The following is an 18485-nucleotide window of genomic DNA, read 5'->3' on the forward strand; positions in this document are numbered from 1 at the left end:
TATTTTACATTTACAATTTATTTAAAAATCCAAACAAAATTAATCTATTCAAATTTGACAAGTATGACTATTCCGAGGTGATATAACAGAATCCTGTCAATATGGCAAGGCCAATTTATTTGAATCCTAGCCATGGCCCTATGCGCTACTTACGGACAGTGGCGGCGCCAGGATTTTATTTGGGGGAGGGGGCAAAATGAATTTCTGGGGGAGGGGGAATCAACAAATTTTGCGAAAAATTGCCGCAAAAAGTGGAAATTATTGGGTTTTATACGGTGGGAGGGGTCAACTGGTGGATGTAAGAAAAATATTTGGGGAGGAAAATACCCCCTTAACCTCCCCCCCCCTCCCAAACCTCCGTAGTGCTGCCACGTAGTGATCGGCTATTGGTTCGAATTTCAGATAGCTTAATTTTGAAGCACCGGTGGCCGAGTGGTTAAGGCATCGGTCTTGTAAACCTGAGGTCGTGGGTTCGATTCCCGGGCGGGATCACTTCATTACTTGCCTGAAAATATGTTTATTTTATGAATCGGGTAGTCTCATCAAAATGACAAGAAACTCATCAAATTTAAAAAAGATTCCCTTGACATTTTTATAAAAATGAATAAATTCTTCTCAAAAATGACCAACAAAATCAAACTTGAATTATTTGTCTTTTCCGATGGGGAAATAACAAAATCTTCTCAAAATGAATTGGGTAATCTTGTCAAATAATGAGTTTGAGATCTTGTCAATTTGAATAGCTACTTGTTAAAATAAAACTATCGTCGGTTCAAAGTGATAATATACCTAATCAAAATGAACAGTGTATCTCATCAAAACGAATACTAGATCAGTAGGTTCTTTTACAAAAATGAATAGTAAAAAATTAGAGTGTAGAATACTAATTTTATCTATTGATGCAAATGGTCACAAGAATTTATATGATTATAACATGCAGTACCATTTTAAAATACACTTCTAGTACACCAGTCAATAAACGATTAACCATTGCTGTCCCAGGTATATAATTAATATATGATACAGACCGCGAAATAATTAAGGTTCCAGATAAACTTACCCCCGTATATCCCAAACAAAGACAAATATGTAAAACTTAAAACAAGCATCTAGTGCCTGCACCCTTTAGCTCTGATTTAAGACCTCATTTGATGAAATTGGTGGAGAATTTAAAAAACTGTGATCTAAAACCTAAGGAAGTAACGAAATCAAAAGTTGTACTTTAATGTGATAATCAAAGGAAGCACGCCGCTATGGTAAGAGATGTTTGGTGATCAAATCTTTGGATCAAAGGTTTGAAAGTGTTTTTGGCATACCTGAAGGATATTGAACACATTTGGCTTAGGCTGCCCTCTTCAAAATGTCGGGCATTTTTGGTAGGGGACAATTAAGGTCAAACTGAAGTCAAAATTATAAAATATCCCAATTCTTTTTAAAAACATAACGAATTACTCGTCTGGTCATATGGAACCCAAAAATGTATAGTTTGCCATATCTGCGACCTTTATTATTAGTAATCTGACAAAAACCAACGCACTTTCGGCTGGGTGCAATTTTACTAATACGGTTAAGATTGTCCAATTTCAATGATTTGGTGTCTAGTTATGTTATGTTTTCTAACATGGACAATTTTACTGAACAACTTAATTGTATTTGCTCAGCAATGCGGTTGCCAGTTCGTTTTCCAAGAAGTTCACGCATTTGACGAACTTCTTGGAAAACGAAGTGGCAACCACGTTGCTGAACAACCAGTATCATCTGGTTGCTCAGATACAGAAGGTCGTCACAACAACAATAGTGTTGAGAAAGAATTCTGCTAGACTTTGAAACGTCCACAGTGAGTACTAATTTATTGGACTAGAAATATGAAATTTCTTCAATTAAATTTTGACTTCTGTGTAGACTGCGACCCTTGAATTCTCGGAATGCCGAAGGATGCCCACTGAGCAACACATCATAATTATACGTCAAAATACAGCAACTAAATATTAGTCATACCATCATTGGTGATGCCCAACTTGATCATACTTGGTTATCAATTATAACCTTCAAAAAATGTCACACATTGAGCAAAAAAGTGCTGTACTTTGGGGATGAAGATGCTATAGATATAGACATTTTGTACATGTTTTAATATCTTCCCAACGGAAAGTAAAAACATGCAAAAAGAAACACATGGCAGAAGCAAATTAGAAATTTGAAACCCCCAAACTTTACGGCCGAATTGCCAATGGAAACGGAATAGTCCAATGGTAACCAAAATGGTGGTGCAGGTAAGAAGCCATCTTGGTTATACACTGGACAATTCTTAAAAGTACACGGATAATCACTCCATAGATAGCGGATAGCAACAGCATCAAGGTCTTCGCAGGTATAGTTCATCCTTATGGAATACAGACCAGTCCAAGCTGTCACAGTAGTATCAATCCAGGTATCATTTTCTTGGCATTCAGTATAATTAGAACAACATACCTGGAAGAATGAAATTCAACAACAAATGTAAAAAATAAGTTTTGACAACTTTAGTAATGGCCCCAATTGCCACACATTGATATACCATGTATACCTTCATGATATTTATATAATTCAGAGACATGAATTTCTGCCAAGGGACCTTCGTTTGCTTTAGTTGATCCCAACAGCAAAGGTGGCGCAGCATTTTGTTTCATTTCGTGGACATAACCTTTTGAAAGTTGACAGCTAGAATTTCTCCTGATATACCATATGTCATTATTGACGTATGACGACCAGTTATGAAGTGAAAATAAGTAAATATCAAATGGGATAAAATATCAGTGCTCATTGCATGGTAGAGAAAGCCCAGCAAACACAAAAACGTTTTAAAAACGTTTTAAATTAATTATATTTTGGCTTTTGGTTTAGGTAAAAACGTTTTAATAGCATTAAATGTCGGGTTATATAAAGGTCATGGAAACACACTACAACAATGTTTTTAAAATGTGTTCAAAAATGTTATTGTAAATTATTTTTGCAAACATTTTTTGCCAAATATTTTGTCAACACTTAAATAATATTATGTTAAAATATTTACAACCAACAAAATGGTTTTTATTTTCAAAACGTTTTAATAACATTTAAATGTTGGGTTATATAAAGGTCATAAAAACGTTTTTATAACGTTATTGCAAATATTTTGGGCAAACATTTTTCTCAAAATATTTTTTCAACTCCAAAATAACATTCTGTTTAGAATGTTTTATATCAAGTTTTCAAAAATGTTTTTGGAATGTTATTAAAACGTTTTTATACCCTTTATATAACCCGACATTTAAACGTTTTCTGTAAAACATTTTGTAAACATTTTGTTTGCTGGGCAGTAGATTATCAAAAAATGTTTTTTAATGTTATGAAAACGTTTTATAACCTTTATATTACCTGACATTTAAACGTTTTCTGACAACCTTTTCCTTTTGCGAATGATGTCGAAAACGTTTTGTGTTTGCTGGGAAGACCATTAGGACTAGACGTTATGAGTCACCAGACACTCATACCCTCAGGCAGTCTATCCATGGCCTGGCATAAACTCAATGCATGAAGCAGGCACCAATGCTCAAGAATTCGTCAAGATTTAAAATTGTTACTATCTAAGCTTTCTTGATAAGAAATTGACCCCTGCATTAATGCTCTGCGTGCTATAGCCATGCGCTTCAATGGAAAAAGTTTTGAAATATTTTCTCAAAATATCAAGAGCTATCTTAAGAAATACTGAATCAATACTAGGCTTGTTTGTACTCATTTTAATGCATTTTTCATGCTGATTCCAAATATGGTCATGAAAATTTACATTTCTGAAATTGTTGAATTTCTATTTTTGTTGTTGAAAATTGTCGTCTGCAGTTAAAGCCCCGATTAAAGCATGAGATGCCGGGATGAGATGCCAATGTGGAATTTTACCACATACCAAATGTATGTACCTGTTGCGCGAGGTTCAGGGGAAGAAGGGCAAGGGTTTATTATACATGGCTTGGTTGGAGCCCCGGGTTTGGATCTCTTCTGCTGACAGTGGTATTTGAATATAAGATGCTAAGAAATGCTAAGGAAATGTCCACAATATGTGTTTAAACTAACGGCTTCATTGAGCTACAATCCTTGCTTGAACATAGGTGCTCTCACAAAAGAAGCTTTCTGCATTTGGATTGTGGTATTAAATCCAATGAGGAATGCAGTTTCCTCTTATTTTTTGCTCCGAACTTTTACATTCATAAACACATAATGAAATATTTGCACAGATTGAAAGTGTTAATAGCACAATTTTTCAAACAAATACTATTAAAACATAATCTATCGACATTTGTTTTGTTTAAAAAAACGGGGGACGGACGAGACAAATGCGCCCCGCAAAAGGTTTGCGCATGGCAATTTTGAAACATACTAATTTTGCCTTATGTAGAATCATCCTTGCATTGGTTTTGTCTAAAACAATATATGATTGTTCTGCTTTCTCCATCGATAATACACACGTGCTCATGGTTCCAAGGGACCTTCATTAGACACAGGGTACACATGCATGTATGAATAAGAGAATAGAACTCATTAAAAAAGGTTACAAAATTAATAACATATTAGTTATTCTTCAAAGTTAGTTACCTCAAATGTGTTGTTGAGGGGTCCTACTAGACGAATGGGTCCACTACCCTTATTATTATATTGCACATCAATGGTCTCTTCTTGACTGTCTACATTGAATTTAGTTGGGAATGGTCCTTGGTATATCACTCCTTTCTCCTGGTATGCTACGACCCTGGCAGCTTGGACAAGACGTGCTGCTACATCTTGTTTATATCGTGGATGGATTCTGTTCAAACACAATTATGTTTATACAATTTTAAGTTCATAATAGGGCCTTTGTATGACAGAAATAGGTTGTAATCGTACAGTTCTGTATCCGCTAGTTCAAAGCGAGGGGGGGGACATTATGCATTTTTGGTGGGTATTCTCCCCGGAATTTTGAAGTGGTGTGTCTTTGGGAGCTAACGGCGTACCGGTAAAAAATGGGTCTTTTGGAGCTGCAAAAAGTTAAAATCAAGGGTCTTTCTTGGTTTTCTAGTTGTAAATCGCCTGAAAAAGCCATAAAAAAAAATGTGAGGAATTAGCAATTTAGGGGTCTTTTAGCTGTTTAGAACTAAAACTATCAAAATAAAGGGTCTTTTAAGTTTTAGTGCTCTATTTTGGTAAAATTTAGGGGTCTTTCGGAGATGCGCTGTCCAAAAACAGGGGTCTTTCAGGGAAACATATCCGTACTGTCGTTTGTGTTGAGTGCCCCCGGGTCCCAGTTCGCTAATACCCTACACATAGACCAAAAATGTTTTATGGCTTTAAAAAAATGTCACCAGATTTTTGGCTAAATATGAAAGGCAATTGCCATTCTAATCTATATATTATGGCACGGTGGCTCAGTGGATACGGCCTTGGACTCATAATCTGAGAGCTTGCTCGACGTGCGTGGGTTCGAGTCCCTGTCCCGCCACCGTGTTGTGTCCTTGGGCAAGGCGCTTTGCCTCGCTTGCCTCACCCCACCCAGGTGCAATGGGAAGCTGTTAGGGGTAGTCACAGTCGTTGTACTGAGTGAACCCTGCGCCATTTGTAGGCTGCAAACGTGGTTCCGGTTATTCTAATGACGGCGGAATAAATGTAAAGCGCTTTGAGGCTGCTTACGGCATAAAGCGCTATATAAATATCTACATTTTTATTTATTTATATCAATTTAAACTCATTATCACTCTGAATATTTTTGTAGGGGCAAAAATAAAAAACAATCTCAACAAAGCCTCTAATCTACCCCCGGACAAGGTGTGGACTAAACTGTGTTCTTTAAAATAAGCTCAATGGATAAACTTACGATTAGCGCAAGCCGTTTGAGAGTTAGTTTATTTTGACTGAGCATTTTAGTACACCGGGATAAAAATCTGTCAGAGGGTTGGTACAACTCGTCAACTCCCCCTTAGTGTCCATGATGACAGTGATATCTACCTACAATTTCTTTCAAATATTCTTGAGTCTTATGTGGAAACCACGCTAAAGAATAATAACATACTTACGCTCCATAGGGTGATTCTGGATCTGAGAGATCTAATGCTACAGCCATGAAGACATTAGGCATTCCAGCATTAGGTACATAACCTACATCGTTTGTCTGATGCCACCTGATGACTGGGTAGTTGTTGATCACCCCAAACTGTGGTACCCATGATGTACTTATCTACAGAGAGAATATTTTGTTTTATAAGTAAAAGTCCCATATTTAATATTTAGAACTACAGCAATCTCATTCTAAAATTCACCCTGTAGACCACTCTCAGGCATGGATTACCGTATCATGCCCTGCTTTGAGAATTCTGTTCAGATTTGAGACGTTGCAATATTCTAATTTTCCAAATTCCTGTCACAACGGCATCAGCTCTTCTGTCGTGACCCTCAATAACCATGACATCCGCGCTCGGCGCGATCCATGCAGTTTTTCTTCACTCAAAATCTGAATTTGTAGCACTGTAGGAAATTTCCATCGCCATACTTTGTAATACACCCTGCGTAACCAGCTTAATCATTATTAGGTAGCTTCCCCTATTTCAAGATACAGGATTATACAGGGTACATCACAATACCTGAATACAATAATAACCCTTTGCCAAAGTTCATTTTGGAAATTTGTATTATTTTGTCGTCTCAAATGAAGCCGAAGATGATGTTCCTTCTAAAAGAAACTACTAGAATGTTATAGTCAGATATTTGGTTATGATATACTAGTGGTTTGCTTTAAAAGAATCGTCATCTTTGGTTTCGTTTCAAATGATGACGACAAATTTCCAAAATGTACTTTGGTCATTACTGTATTCAGGTATTCATATCATCATATGTAATAGTGAATCTATCGATTTAGTATAGGCTAAATGATAAGGATCGACGGTCGACCAAGATCGAACAAATTTAGACTCTATTGCCTATAATAGTGAAATGGTCACTTTTGACTCTTATGTTAAAATTTACACTTTGCCATATCATCTTCATGAACATGCATACCTGTACAAATCCAAAAGGAAATAATGGGTTGGTTTGTTGTGAGGATCCTGCATACCACTTCTGTCTCCAGTCACTTATCATAGCTTGAAAAAAACAGCTATAAGTGTCTGTCCCTAAAAAAGTGTTGGATTCACCTACAATGAGCAACAACATCGAGAATAAGTAGAGAATTTGACAATTTTATCATAGCATAATATTTTAGATGTTGTAATACTATCCGATACCAATAGCGGGGTTCTGATATTAGTATCTGGAATTCTGGATAGTACTGGGATTATGTTGCACATGCAAATTTGTTGCCCATGTATAAATGGACATAATACTATCTGAATATATATCTGCTGTAAGTATCGGGATCAATTCCACAACTGGCAAAGTCCCGTGATTTGAATGCTGAGAATTCTCGATGATATTCATGAAGGCCGATGGTTCGATTTACCATATGTCTAACAAATCACTAGGCTACGTATTGCGTGCCTATATGCCTTCGTGTTTTGTAAGTGGCACTCGAAGTATTCCGATAAGTCGATACTTGATTTGAAAGGAGTGATATCTCGATCAATTGCCGCTTTGAAGTCAAATCTGCAACTTACAAAATTGTCTTCACAATCTACAGTGCGGGAGGTTCATATCTGCAGTGACTGCAGACTTTAAACTGCCGAAAATGGATATAGTATCAGATTCCTTATAACGTGCCGCCTCTAAGCGATAGAGCGTTGTGTATCTTCGCATTACGCGAAAGAACATGAAATGATTGGCCCTCATTAACGAGTGATGCTACGGGGACTTTGCCTGTTGGTGATTGGTCTGTATCTCTTTAGTTTATGATCAGGATAGTATGCAAATATTATTTACTGCTCATGAGGGGGCTTTCTATTGCCCCAGATGGGATCGCAAGAGAGTAGGCCTTATTGACCTTTCGATCATCTCCTCCATAATTGTCTTTGTATTTTTATGTTTTGATGTGTAATTACAATGCATTTTGTTTTGTTTTTATTATGGAAATAAAGAATCAAGATTCAAAGGCCTACTATCACTAAATAGTAAGCATGCATAATGCTCTCAATGATCAGTTGCTGCCACATATAATAGAACCTCAACAATCAATATCAAACAAACGAAGCCAAACATGAGAAGCAAATAAGTGACCACTCACCTTGGTACCATATAGCACCTTTGATGGTCATGTTGACAAATGGATGAATCATCGCATTCCACAAAACAGTGTCATTTTTAAAATATGGTTTATATTCAAATTCTTTCTCCGTTTCAGATGCACATCTGTCCAAACAAAAAAATGAAATACTTGTAGCGAAACGTCGTAATTCATCACAACAAGAAGCAGAGTGTTAGTTATGGTGGTATATGTGTGGCGGGATGTGTGGGCAAACCCCGCGCGGTACAGCCCCGCTACGGCCTCGCTTTAGCCTCGCTGCAAGAATGATGTATGTTGCTTTTCGTGAGTGACTCGAACACCTCAAACTCAACCGGCTAAGGGCTCTTCTATGAGATGGAATTTTAACCAAAACGTACAAAAACATTAATTCCTGAATAAAATTCAGACAGACAGACACACACACACCCATACAGACACCCCTACACCCCGACAGGCACCCTGACAGACAGACACACAGTTTGTTTAGTGACGAGGGAGCACAAAGCCGGCTTGGACAGAGACCGGACGCCATGATCTTCAACAAGATTTTGTCACTTTCCCAAAACCTATCAATATCAAAATAAGTGGAACAATCTCTTCAGTGACTAAAGAAGACCTGTAGATCATGTAGATGTACTTCGCAAGCTACCAAGCTCTGCAAATAATAATGCTTGTGATTGTTGTTTTAAATATATGCCTACTATATGTACTATAAACTATATGTTTGCCATGAATATCCTCACCTGCTTTTTGTAACATCCGCCTTTGTAGCATTTTCCACACAAGAATTGAACACATCTGGTGAGGACCACGGTTGTATAGGAGTGCTACCCCAGTTAGTGGAGATCATTCCCATTGGGACCTTGTATGTGTCATATAAGTCTCGACCATAGAACCAGCACACAGCAGAAAAGTAGGTGTAATTTTCGACGGCATTGACTCCTAGTGAATCTGTGTACAAGGAAAGGTCAGGAATAAGACCAATCGCCATTTTAACTTCCGGTTTTTGAGAGCACTATTGGGACACTTTGACCTCTGACATATCGGGGAAATTATTGTAATTATTATTAAATAATTTATTACTGTCATAATGTTATCATTAAATATATCTAAATAATGATGTTTTTTGGGTTTGTTTTCATTCTTGTAAAATATTTTAGATTATATTTTGTACTCACAAAAAAGCAATTTGTCTGAATTTTCAAAATAGGTCAGAGGGCAAAGTGTCCCAAAACTGCAAAAATCGTCCCACAATGCATTGCAAACTTCCAATGCCGATTTGGCTTATAATCTTAAAATTCTTCATAGCATGTGTGTAAATCGAACCATAACCGCTCTGAATCAAACTCTACAGACTGGGTTTCCCCGTCATTAGGCAAAACGCCGGTCACTTCCGGCCACCCCAGGGCATTAGAGTTGGTCAGGCCCATATGGTCAAAAGGTGACCACCAGATATTTAGCTCCCCCTCTATGGAATGGGTGTATAAAGTGTTTGGGATATAAACCAGCAGCCCTGTCGTAGCTTCCAGCGCCTCCTGGTCCCCTCAACACACCTGCCGCGTTAGCCCTCTCTTTTTTGCACTTTGCCACAACCACGACGAACGGGCAGTTCCGCACTACAGCAACGCTCCCCGTTAACATGGGCATTAACGCTAACCGCCATGGATCCTACAAACCCTGCAGGCTGGTGGGGCGGGTAACATGAAACATTCTGTTGCAGGGGAGAAATAGTCTCGTAATCTTTTCCATTTAACATACTGATAAAGGAGGAACAATTTCCAAATAAAAATTCAGTTACTCGTACCTGGATCTGGTTTTGCCCATGGATGATATAATGATGCTGTTGAGTTTAAATCATAGTATGGTGTATATGACACGTCTGCTTTGACTGATAACACCCTGACGTTGGGATAATTGACAGATGCCGCCAATTCTGCTGTTCCATTCAATGCCTGGAATAGAACGTAAATGAGATTTTGAGATTATGAATTGCTTACAACTTTTTTTAATAATAAAATACCTGTAGTTATACCGATGGCAATTGACATGTGATCAATATATGATAGTTTGCATGAGTAAAGATCAAATTTCAAAATGACATCATCATCAGCCATTTTCGGTCTACTGCTGTACGAAAGCCACACAGGTAGCTCTGTTTCTAGCGATGTTGACCCAATACTGTTCCCCAGTATTGGTCTATTTCGTCTCTCCATCTCTTGTATTGTTTTTGCCGGTCTGTTACCTAACATAGGTCTCCATACAGTAATTGCTGTTTCCATCTGTTGTCTGTTCTGCTACTGATGTGACCTGCTCAATTCTATTTCATGTGTTTAGCTGTTTCCAAGATGTCTTGAATCTTTATTTGTTCTCTAACCCATTTGTTTGTCTAATTGTCTTGGTAAGTGATCCCTAACGTGTTTCGTTCCATGTTGTGTTCCATGTGCTGTGCCGCTTGTATAGCTCCTTTCCATTTTTGCTGCATTTACTGGTGGACACACGATAATTCGCTCAATAAAGACCAGTCGGCCAGTTCAAAAATTGGTTAATTACAGGCCCTGTAGAGAAAGCAATTCTTTTGTTGTCCATTCACCCATATAATAATAGCAATCAGATTTTGGGATGGATGTATACACAGTGATTTGGAGAAGCTATGTAAATAATCAAAAGCACATGGCTACAAATTGACAAGGACAACTCCTTTTGTCAAAAATATTGATTATACAATGTACTCCATGGGCCTTCTCCTCAATAATGGTCACTTACCTTAGTCAATGGATTTATCAGAGCTTATCCATGGCAAAACATGGCAAACTCTTTGAGCTGTGTGAAGGATCTAGAACAAGTTATTGTTGGGCCAACTATCGAGTGACCACCGAGTATTAAGGCCAAAAAAAAAATATTGTTGTGTTGCCCTCAAGTGAGAAAATGGGAAAGTTGGGGCGGACGGTCGGATTTCTTTTTTTTTTTTTCTTCTTTTTTTTTCTTCAAACCTTCAGTTCTTAAAAATCTCCTCAAATATTAAATAATGCTTCTTCAACTCGGGGATATTTGTCAATTCTGACTTCTGGATACCTGTTAGACATCAATTAAAGACTAGTCTTTCAATAAAATATTAATTTTAAGTGAAAAACATAGATTTTTGAACAAATCTGTAAAAATCATCAAAAAAAAAAAAAAAAAAATGCCGACCCTGATTTTTCAGGATTTAGGACCGGGCGGTTGAGGGCAACACAACAATTTTTTTTTTAGGCCCAATGGTAAGCGTCACAGTCTCAGTCCCATATGTAATAGTTTGGGATGATACATTAGATAAGATAACAATCTTTATTCAGGGTATTTCATTCAGTTTACAAAAACTGGTCTCCCATGAGACCCTGATAATAATTACATTGATTGAGCACTTTTTCTTTTCAGGCAAGTTGGTATATCCCCTATCATGATATTACTAGGTTTGTCATATTTCCTCCATCCAAGCTTAAATCTTCTCTTTATTACTTCCTGCTCTTGTACTTTGTCCGTCAGACTGATGAAACTGCTGTCCCAGGTATTATAATCATTGATCATTCTTAACTGTTGCATCCATTGACTATTGACTGACTATTGGTTGCTGAACGAGGGGCTTGCAATATTTTTGTCGTCTGCACTTTCATCTTGAGGACACATTCTTTACTAGCTTAAGCATGTTAAGCGAACTCTCTGAGCATGGATTCAATATTTTCCAGGCTCTAGCTCTGTTATGATGATTACACCATCCGCAAATCTGAGATCATAGTTGAACTTCTCTCGATTGATTTTGACACCCTTTTCGTCCCACGGAAGTGATTGGAAAATGCTTTCTAGGCATGCTGTAAATAACGTTGGCGAGATTGTGTGTCCCTGATATAATTCATGAAGCTATTCTACTCTTAAAGCAATAATGTGTGATTTGCATAAAGAATAGATTCTTATTTTAATGTTTGTTTTCATTGATCACATTATCCCCTTTTAATTTCGAGCCAAACAAATGACATTACTCGTTGATGGTCGATAAACGTCCCAATAAATCGGACTTAGTCACCGGTCAATTCTACAGCATAGATATCCATGGCTAACGATGGTTAACTATGGAAACATGTTAAAGGACATCAAGAAAATTTTCTAAGTTATTTATTTTGAGCTCTTTCGAGACGAGTAATGGATATTATTCTGTAGCCTATAGATTTAGGTTTTGTCTGTGACTGCTAATGGAGGCCGTCGTAGGTCGTACGGGGTTCAAACTCGGTGGGTGGGTGTAGTTCTGTCCTGGCAAGAAGAAGTTTATGTTCGTTAAGTCATCCGACCCCGGGGCCCCCTCCAAGGGGTCATTTGAGGTCAAATGACTAAAACTGCCATATGGGCATGAAACTAGGTCCTACGGGACTCAAACTCGGTGGGTGGGTGTAGTTCTGTCCTGGCAAGAAGATGTTCATGTTCGTTAAGTCATCCGACCCCGGGGCCCCCTCCCAGGGGTCATTTGAGGTAAAATGACTAAAAACTGTCATATGGGCATGAAACTAGGTCGTACGGGGCTCAAATTCGGTGGGTGGGTGTAGTTCTGTCCTGTCAAGAAGATGTTTATGTTCGTTTTAAAGTCATCTGACACCGGGGTCCGCTCCCAGGGGTCATCTGAGGTCAAATTACTAAAAAGTGTCGTATGGGCATGAAACTTGGTAGGTACAGTCAACATTTAAAACAACATTTTTTTTGAAGGTCATTTTGGGGTCATCCAAGGTCACCACGGGTCATCTGAGGTCAAATTAGTAAAAAACTCATATATGGGCATGAAACTTGGTGGGTACAGTCAACATTTAGAGTTATAAGTTTAGATAATTTTGGGGTCATCCAAGGTCATCCAGGGGTCATCTGAGGTCAAATTACTAAAACTGTCGTATGGGCATGAAACTTGGTGGGTACAGTCAACATTTAGAGCCAAATTTTTGGAAGGTCATTTTGGGGTCGCCAGGGGTCATCTGAGGTCAAATTAGTAAAAATTGTCATATGGACATGTCACCATCAGCCTGGTAATCGCGCCCAGCCGAGAACCGCCAAATATGGTAACCGCCTAGTCTATTTTAAAACTGATGCATCAATGACTATGTTCATCATGTCATTATTGTATCATTCTCACATACATTAGGAAATGAATTTGGAGAATAGAGGCCTTGCATGTGACATATCATCCCGTAAATATGGCGGACTACTCAAATGCATTCAACAAAAGCATGATTGCAATCAAATAGATTGATGACAACATTTGATTGAATGGACTGCACTCCGCCATAACTACGGTGAAGGACACCGGCTCAAATCCTTTGTTTGGAGCCAATCGATAATTTCATGCAGGGCCTCTATACTTTCTGTTAATAAAATACTATGCTGACCTCACACTCCAGTAATTTCAGATCATTGAGCTCAGTAATACATCAAAGAATGTCTTCCAATTCATGAAAACAAATAGATAATCTGCATATCGGATTAAAAGCTTGAGGCATTTCAATTGCAAGGCCCATTACTTATACACCAACAACAACATAGGCCTAAGTGTATATAATGTAGCATGTGCACACATTATCATGTTGTGGATGGTGAATCAAGCTGCAGTGCCTACCCATTCCCAAATAAATGCAGTGACCAACCGGTGTTCACTCATGATTGACGTAGGGGAGAGCGGGGAGTGTTCGCCCTATTTTTTCTGACCAGCCTAGCGATGTCAATTTTAAGGTTAGGGATGACCTGATTAGCCCATATGAAAGCCCTATGTCTTAGCTATATACGGCCACAATCTCAGAACTATAGGCCTTACAATAGCAACAGCATAGAGCAAACAAAAAAGTTTTGCAAAGTGGCGAACTTGCCCCATATTGGGGCAGGTTCGCCCATATGGTGGGGTAAGTTCACCATAATCACAAAAAAGATTTAAACATTGCATAACAATAACATATTCAATGCAAACATTTAGCAAGGGTATACAGGGCATTCATTCTCTTCTGGGGAGTCACTAAATTTGTTGCAGGGGTCGGGTCATGGTAAAATGTAGGGGTCCAAAGTGAGCTTAAACGTATCATGTTTACAACTTCGGGGAGATTATGGATTAGGACATAAACGGTGGTATGAGTAATACTGATACCACATAACTTTAAAAAACATGTTTTTCCGTAGTTTTACCATGTTTAATGGTATAATTATCAATATTTTGCATAATACGCTGATGGGGTAGGTCCGCCCTCCAGTTTGGGGTATGTCCGCCCGGGGAAGATATAGGGCGAACATGCCCCATCCTCAAAAGGGCGAACGTGCCCCTTGTGCACATTTTTGTATTTTCTTCAGGGTATGCAAAATACAAATCGAATAAGGAGTTTATAGCTGCATTAAATCTTTGAGAAATCCTATATGTTCCCAACACAGATTTCCATTAAAACCATCTGCATTTATGTATCAATGATAATACAACATTATTAATGCAACAAAAATTACGTTTTGGTGTAATTTTTTTGTTTTGGCTGCAGTTCGATGAACACGTCCCTATATGTCGCGTAGCTAATATGAGAAGTTTATAATGACCTATGTCACCTAGTTTTGCCATCATCAAATCCCCCGATAGCCGTAGTGCTGAGAAACAAGGGGTGGGCGAACCTGCCCCTAGGGCGAACACTCCCCGCTCTCCCCTACTGATCATTATGTATGATTTAAACTCATAGGTTTTGGCAATTTGGGAGGGGTGGGTTCAAAATGACCCCATAGGATTATACGGGGTAAAAATTTCAAATTGCTCAAATACCCCTTTCAAATATATCAAATTATTTAAATAAATAAATGAATGAATGAATGAATGAATGAATGAACGAACGAACGAACGAACGAACGAACGAACGAACGAACGAACGAACGAACGAATGAATGAATGAATAAATAAATAAATAAATAAATAAATATATTATTATTAGTGAAATTACCACATCGCAATACAAATTTGTTTCGTATGGATGGTTTGACCCATCCACACTCGTCAGTTGCAATGTGTAAAATGACAAAGAATATGTCTTGAGTTTTGATGCGCGCGCAAGAGGAATTAACGCAACCGCGTATCTTAAAGTTGCGCAACACAATACGCGTCTTAAGTGCGTATCCATGTCTGGGCCTACTTATTGCTAAACATGCTAAAGAGCGACTTATTTATAGTTACACAGTAAATGTTTTTTTATGCCTGCAGCCACTTGCTAGTTCGTTTCTGTGGTTCAAGGTTGACATTTGTGGTTTAGTTATAATAAAGTATTTCTCAGTAATGCATAGATTGCATTTTTGCTGCTGTTAGAGTACGATTTACTTTGAGCAATAATTCTCCATTTGATGGAATATGATACTTTCTTATCATTAAGGTTCCAGATGTAGTTGCTCAGAGCGGTGGCGTATCTTTGATTTACATTTTTGAAGGTACTGTTATGGACATTGAATCTTGTTTTAAATGGGCCTTCTGTAAGTCCAACATATGTCTCTTCCTTGCGGTTGTCTGCCCTTGTGACCGTCGCTTGATATATTACTCCCGATGTCAGGCAATTTCCATCAAGAGGGCACAATTTGTTTTTGCAGTTGCAATTAGTGGTGTTTTGTGTCGGAGCCAAAGATGTTTTCGCAGATTGCAGCACATATTTGTTGTGTCCTGATATAAGTTGCTGCATGTTGGGCATGCAACTATAACTTATCTTTACGGTGTTTCTATTTAGAATCTTGTTGAGCTGGTGATCTGGAGGAAACATTTATCTAGTAGGCTGAGAAACTTCTTTCCAACATTGGTAGAAACGGTATCGCTGTACGGCGGATTGAACCATGTAATGTTCCGTTTACGTCTGTGTTTATTTGTTTGCTGATTGCTATTTTGGCCAGCAGGGTTGTATTTCAGTTCGTAATTGTATCCACTCTTCTTTAAGGCTTCCTGGTATGGTGGAGTTGCGGCATTAAAGATATCTTCGGTGGACGATATATTTGACAATCTTTTGCTGATGCTTTCGGGGATATTCCTTATTACAGAAGGTGGGTGATTACTTTCTTTGTGGACGTATAAGATGGTGTTGTTAGGTTTCATATAAGGTTTGTAGGTACTTGTTCTTAGGTCCATTGTGATATCTAAAAGTCAACGGATTTCTTGTTGGCTTCGATGGTGATTTTAAGGCCATTGTTTGCAAAGATTTTGCATATCTCTTTCTTGATTAGTTCAACCTGTCGGGATGTTTTTGAGCAGGTTGCTAGGCCATCGTCTCTATATAGTCCGACTTCGATATCTAGATGTTGCAGTTGGGATAAGATGTATAATCCTACTAGCTCACATGTTTCTGCACCATCGAAGCTACCCATTGTAACATCGAATTTAGTGTTACTTCGTTTGCACAAAGGGATTTTGTCGTCATACAGTAGTGATTCTTTAGCATGAAGGATGATATTCTTATCTTGTTGTGTAATGCTAACGTAGGTAGAGGCAAATTCGATGGCTTTCAATAATAAGTCTTTGGTGATGGAAGGGTAGAATTCGCAAATGTCAAAGCATATAAATGATTTGTTGTTCTTATCATCTATGTTATTGAACCATTCGGTCACCTCGTTGGTATTCTTCCATTGGTTTAGTGGGCACTTACTTAGAACTTTCTGGTTGATTCCTTCCAGGATTTGTTTACTTATCTTTCCAAGTTCCGATTTAGTGGGATTGATAAGTCTGCATGTTGGTTTATTAGAAGTTTGGCTTATGGTCTTTTAAAGATATAAAAGCTTGGTTTTGTGCCGTAACATCGATGCGGTTGTCGAGGTCTAATTCAGTAGCAATCTTTTTGTCCTTCATGATGATGTTATGTTTGGTAACTGCATTTGATTTCTTATATGACTTTGTAATGTTTTCTTCCAAAAGCTTGTTATATTGTTCAGGTTTTAGCTTGTAGAAGTTAGTTGTCTTATCGGCAGCAATGAACAGTTTCTCGTCTTCTTTAATCTTTCTTGAGTCACTCTGTAGATTACTTTGGAACTGTTTATCATGTTTATGCGGTTGTTTAAATTTGATATTCTGCACTATATCCAACATACCGTCTTCGAAGTTTTTCAGTTCTGGTATCGGTGGAGGAGACTTCGTTGATCTGAATCCGTATGTTTCCTTCTGGTTCGGTTTTGTCACAGGGTGGAGAAAGAAGAAGGTTTTCCATCGTACTGCTCTTATAAATTTTTCTGTCTTTGCAATAAGGCACTTTAAGTAATCCCTCTGCGTTGGCGCTGGAATATTCTTGGTCGAGTATCCAAAGTTCACTTGTTCCATGGTGGTTCCGAAAGTGCTCAACATAAGAGGAGCAATATTATAGTAAGAAATTATAGTGAAACCATCACTAGATACAGTGCTCAACTATAAAATATAGGAGCGAAATATATTTCTCAGCCTACTAGAAGTTAAAAAGAAGTTTCTACTAAAAAGAAGTTTCTCAAAGAAGTTTCTCAAAGAAGTTTCTCAAAGAAGTTTCTAAAAAGAAGTTCCTACTAAAAAGAAGTTTCTCAGCCTACTAGATAAATGTTTCCCTCCAGATCACCAGCTCAACAAGATTCTAAATAGAAACACCGTAAAGATAAGTTATAGTTGCATGCCCAACATGCAGCAACTTATATCAGGACACAACAAATATGTGCTGCAATCTGCGAAAACATCTTTGGCTCCGACACAAAACACCACTAATTGCAACTGCAAAAACAAATTGTGCCCTCTTGATGGAAATTGCCTGACATCGGGAGTAATATATCAAGCGACGGTCACAAGGGCAGACAACCGCAAGGAAGAGACATATGTTGGACTTACAGAAGGCCCATTTAAAACAAGATTCAATGTCCATAACAGTACCTTCAAAAATGTAAATCAAAGATACGCCACCGCTCTGAGCAACTACATCTGGAACCTTAATGATAAGAAAGTATCATATTCCATCAAATGGAGAATTATTGCTCAAAGTAAATCGTACTCTACCAGCAGCAAAAATGCAATCTATGCATTACTGAGAAATACTTTATTATAACTAAACCACAAATGTCAACCTTGAACCACAGAAACGAACTAGCAAGTGGCTGCAAAAAAAAAAAAAACATTTACTGTGTAACTATAAATAAGTCGCTCTTTTAGCATGTTTAGCAATAAGTAGGCCCAGACATGGATACGCACTTAAGACGCGTATTGTGTTGCGCAACTTTAAGATACGCGGTTGCGTTAATTCCTCTTGCGCGCGCATCAAAACTCAAGACATATTCTTTGTCATTT

At 38.0% G+C, this 18485-nt stretch overlaps 1 protein-coding gene across 1 annotated transcript in view; it reads right to left on the minus strand.

Moving 5' to 3' along the window:
* The window catches only part of LOC140136022 (sialate O-acetylesterase-like), a 34918-nt gene continuing 16433 nt past the window's right edge, over positions 1–18485 (minus strand). Inside the window, exons 4-10 of the mRNA XM_072157729.1 lie at positions 9999–10146; positions 8938–9145; positions 8195–8319; positions 7039–7172; positions 6060–6220; positions 4609–4816; positions 1–2472 (exon numbers count right to left, since the gene is read on the minus strand). Of these exons, the coding sequence (XP_072013830.1) occupies positions 2131–2472; positions 4609–4816; positions 6060–6220; positions 7039–7172; positions 8195–8319; positions 8938–9145; positions 9999–10146 (1326 nt within the window). The 3' untranslated portion in view covers positions 1–2130. The remainder of the gene's footprint in view (positions 2473–4608; positions 4817–6059; positions 6221–7038; positions 7173–8194; positions 8320–8937; positions 9146–9998; positions 10147–18485) is intronic.

This window comes from Amphiura filiformis, chromosome 16 (assembly GCF_039555335.1).
Source record: "Amphiura filiformis chromosome 16, Afil_fr2py, whole genome shotgun sequence".
Classification (NCBI taxonomy): Eukaryota; Metazoa; Echinodermata; class Ophiuroidea; order Amphilepidida; family Amphiuridae; genus Amphiura; species Amphiura filiformis.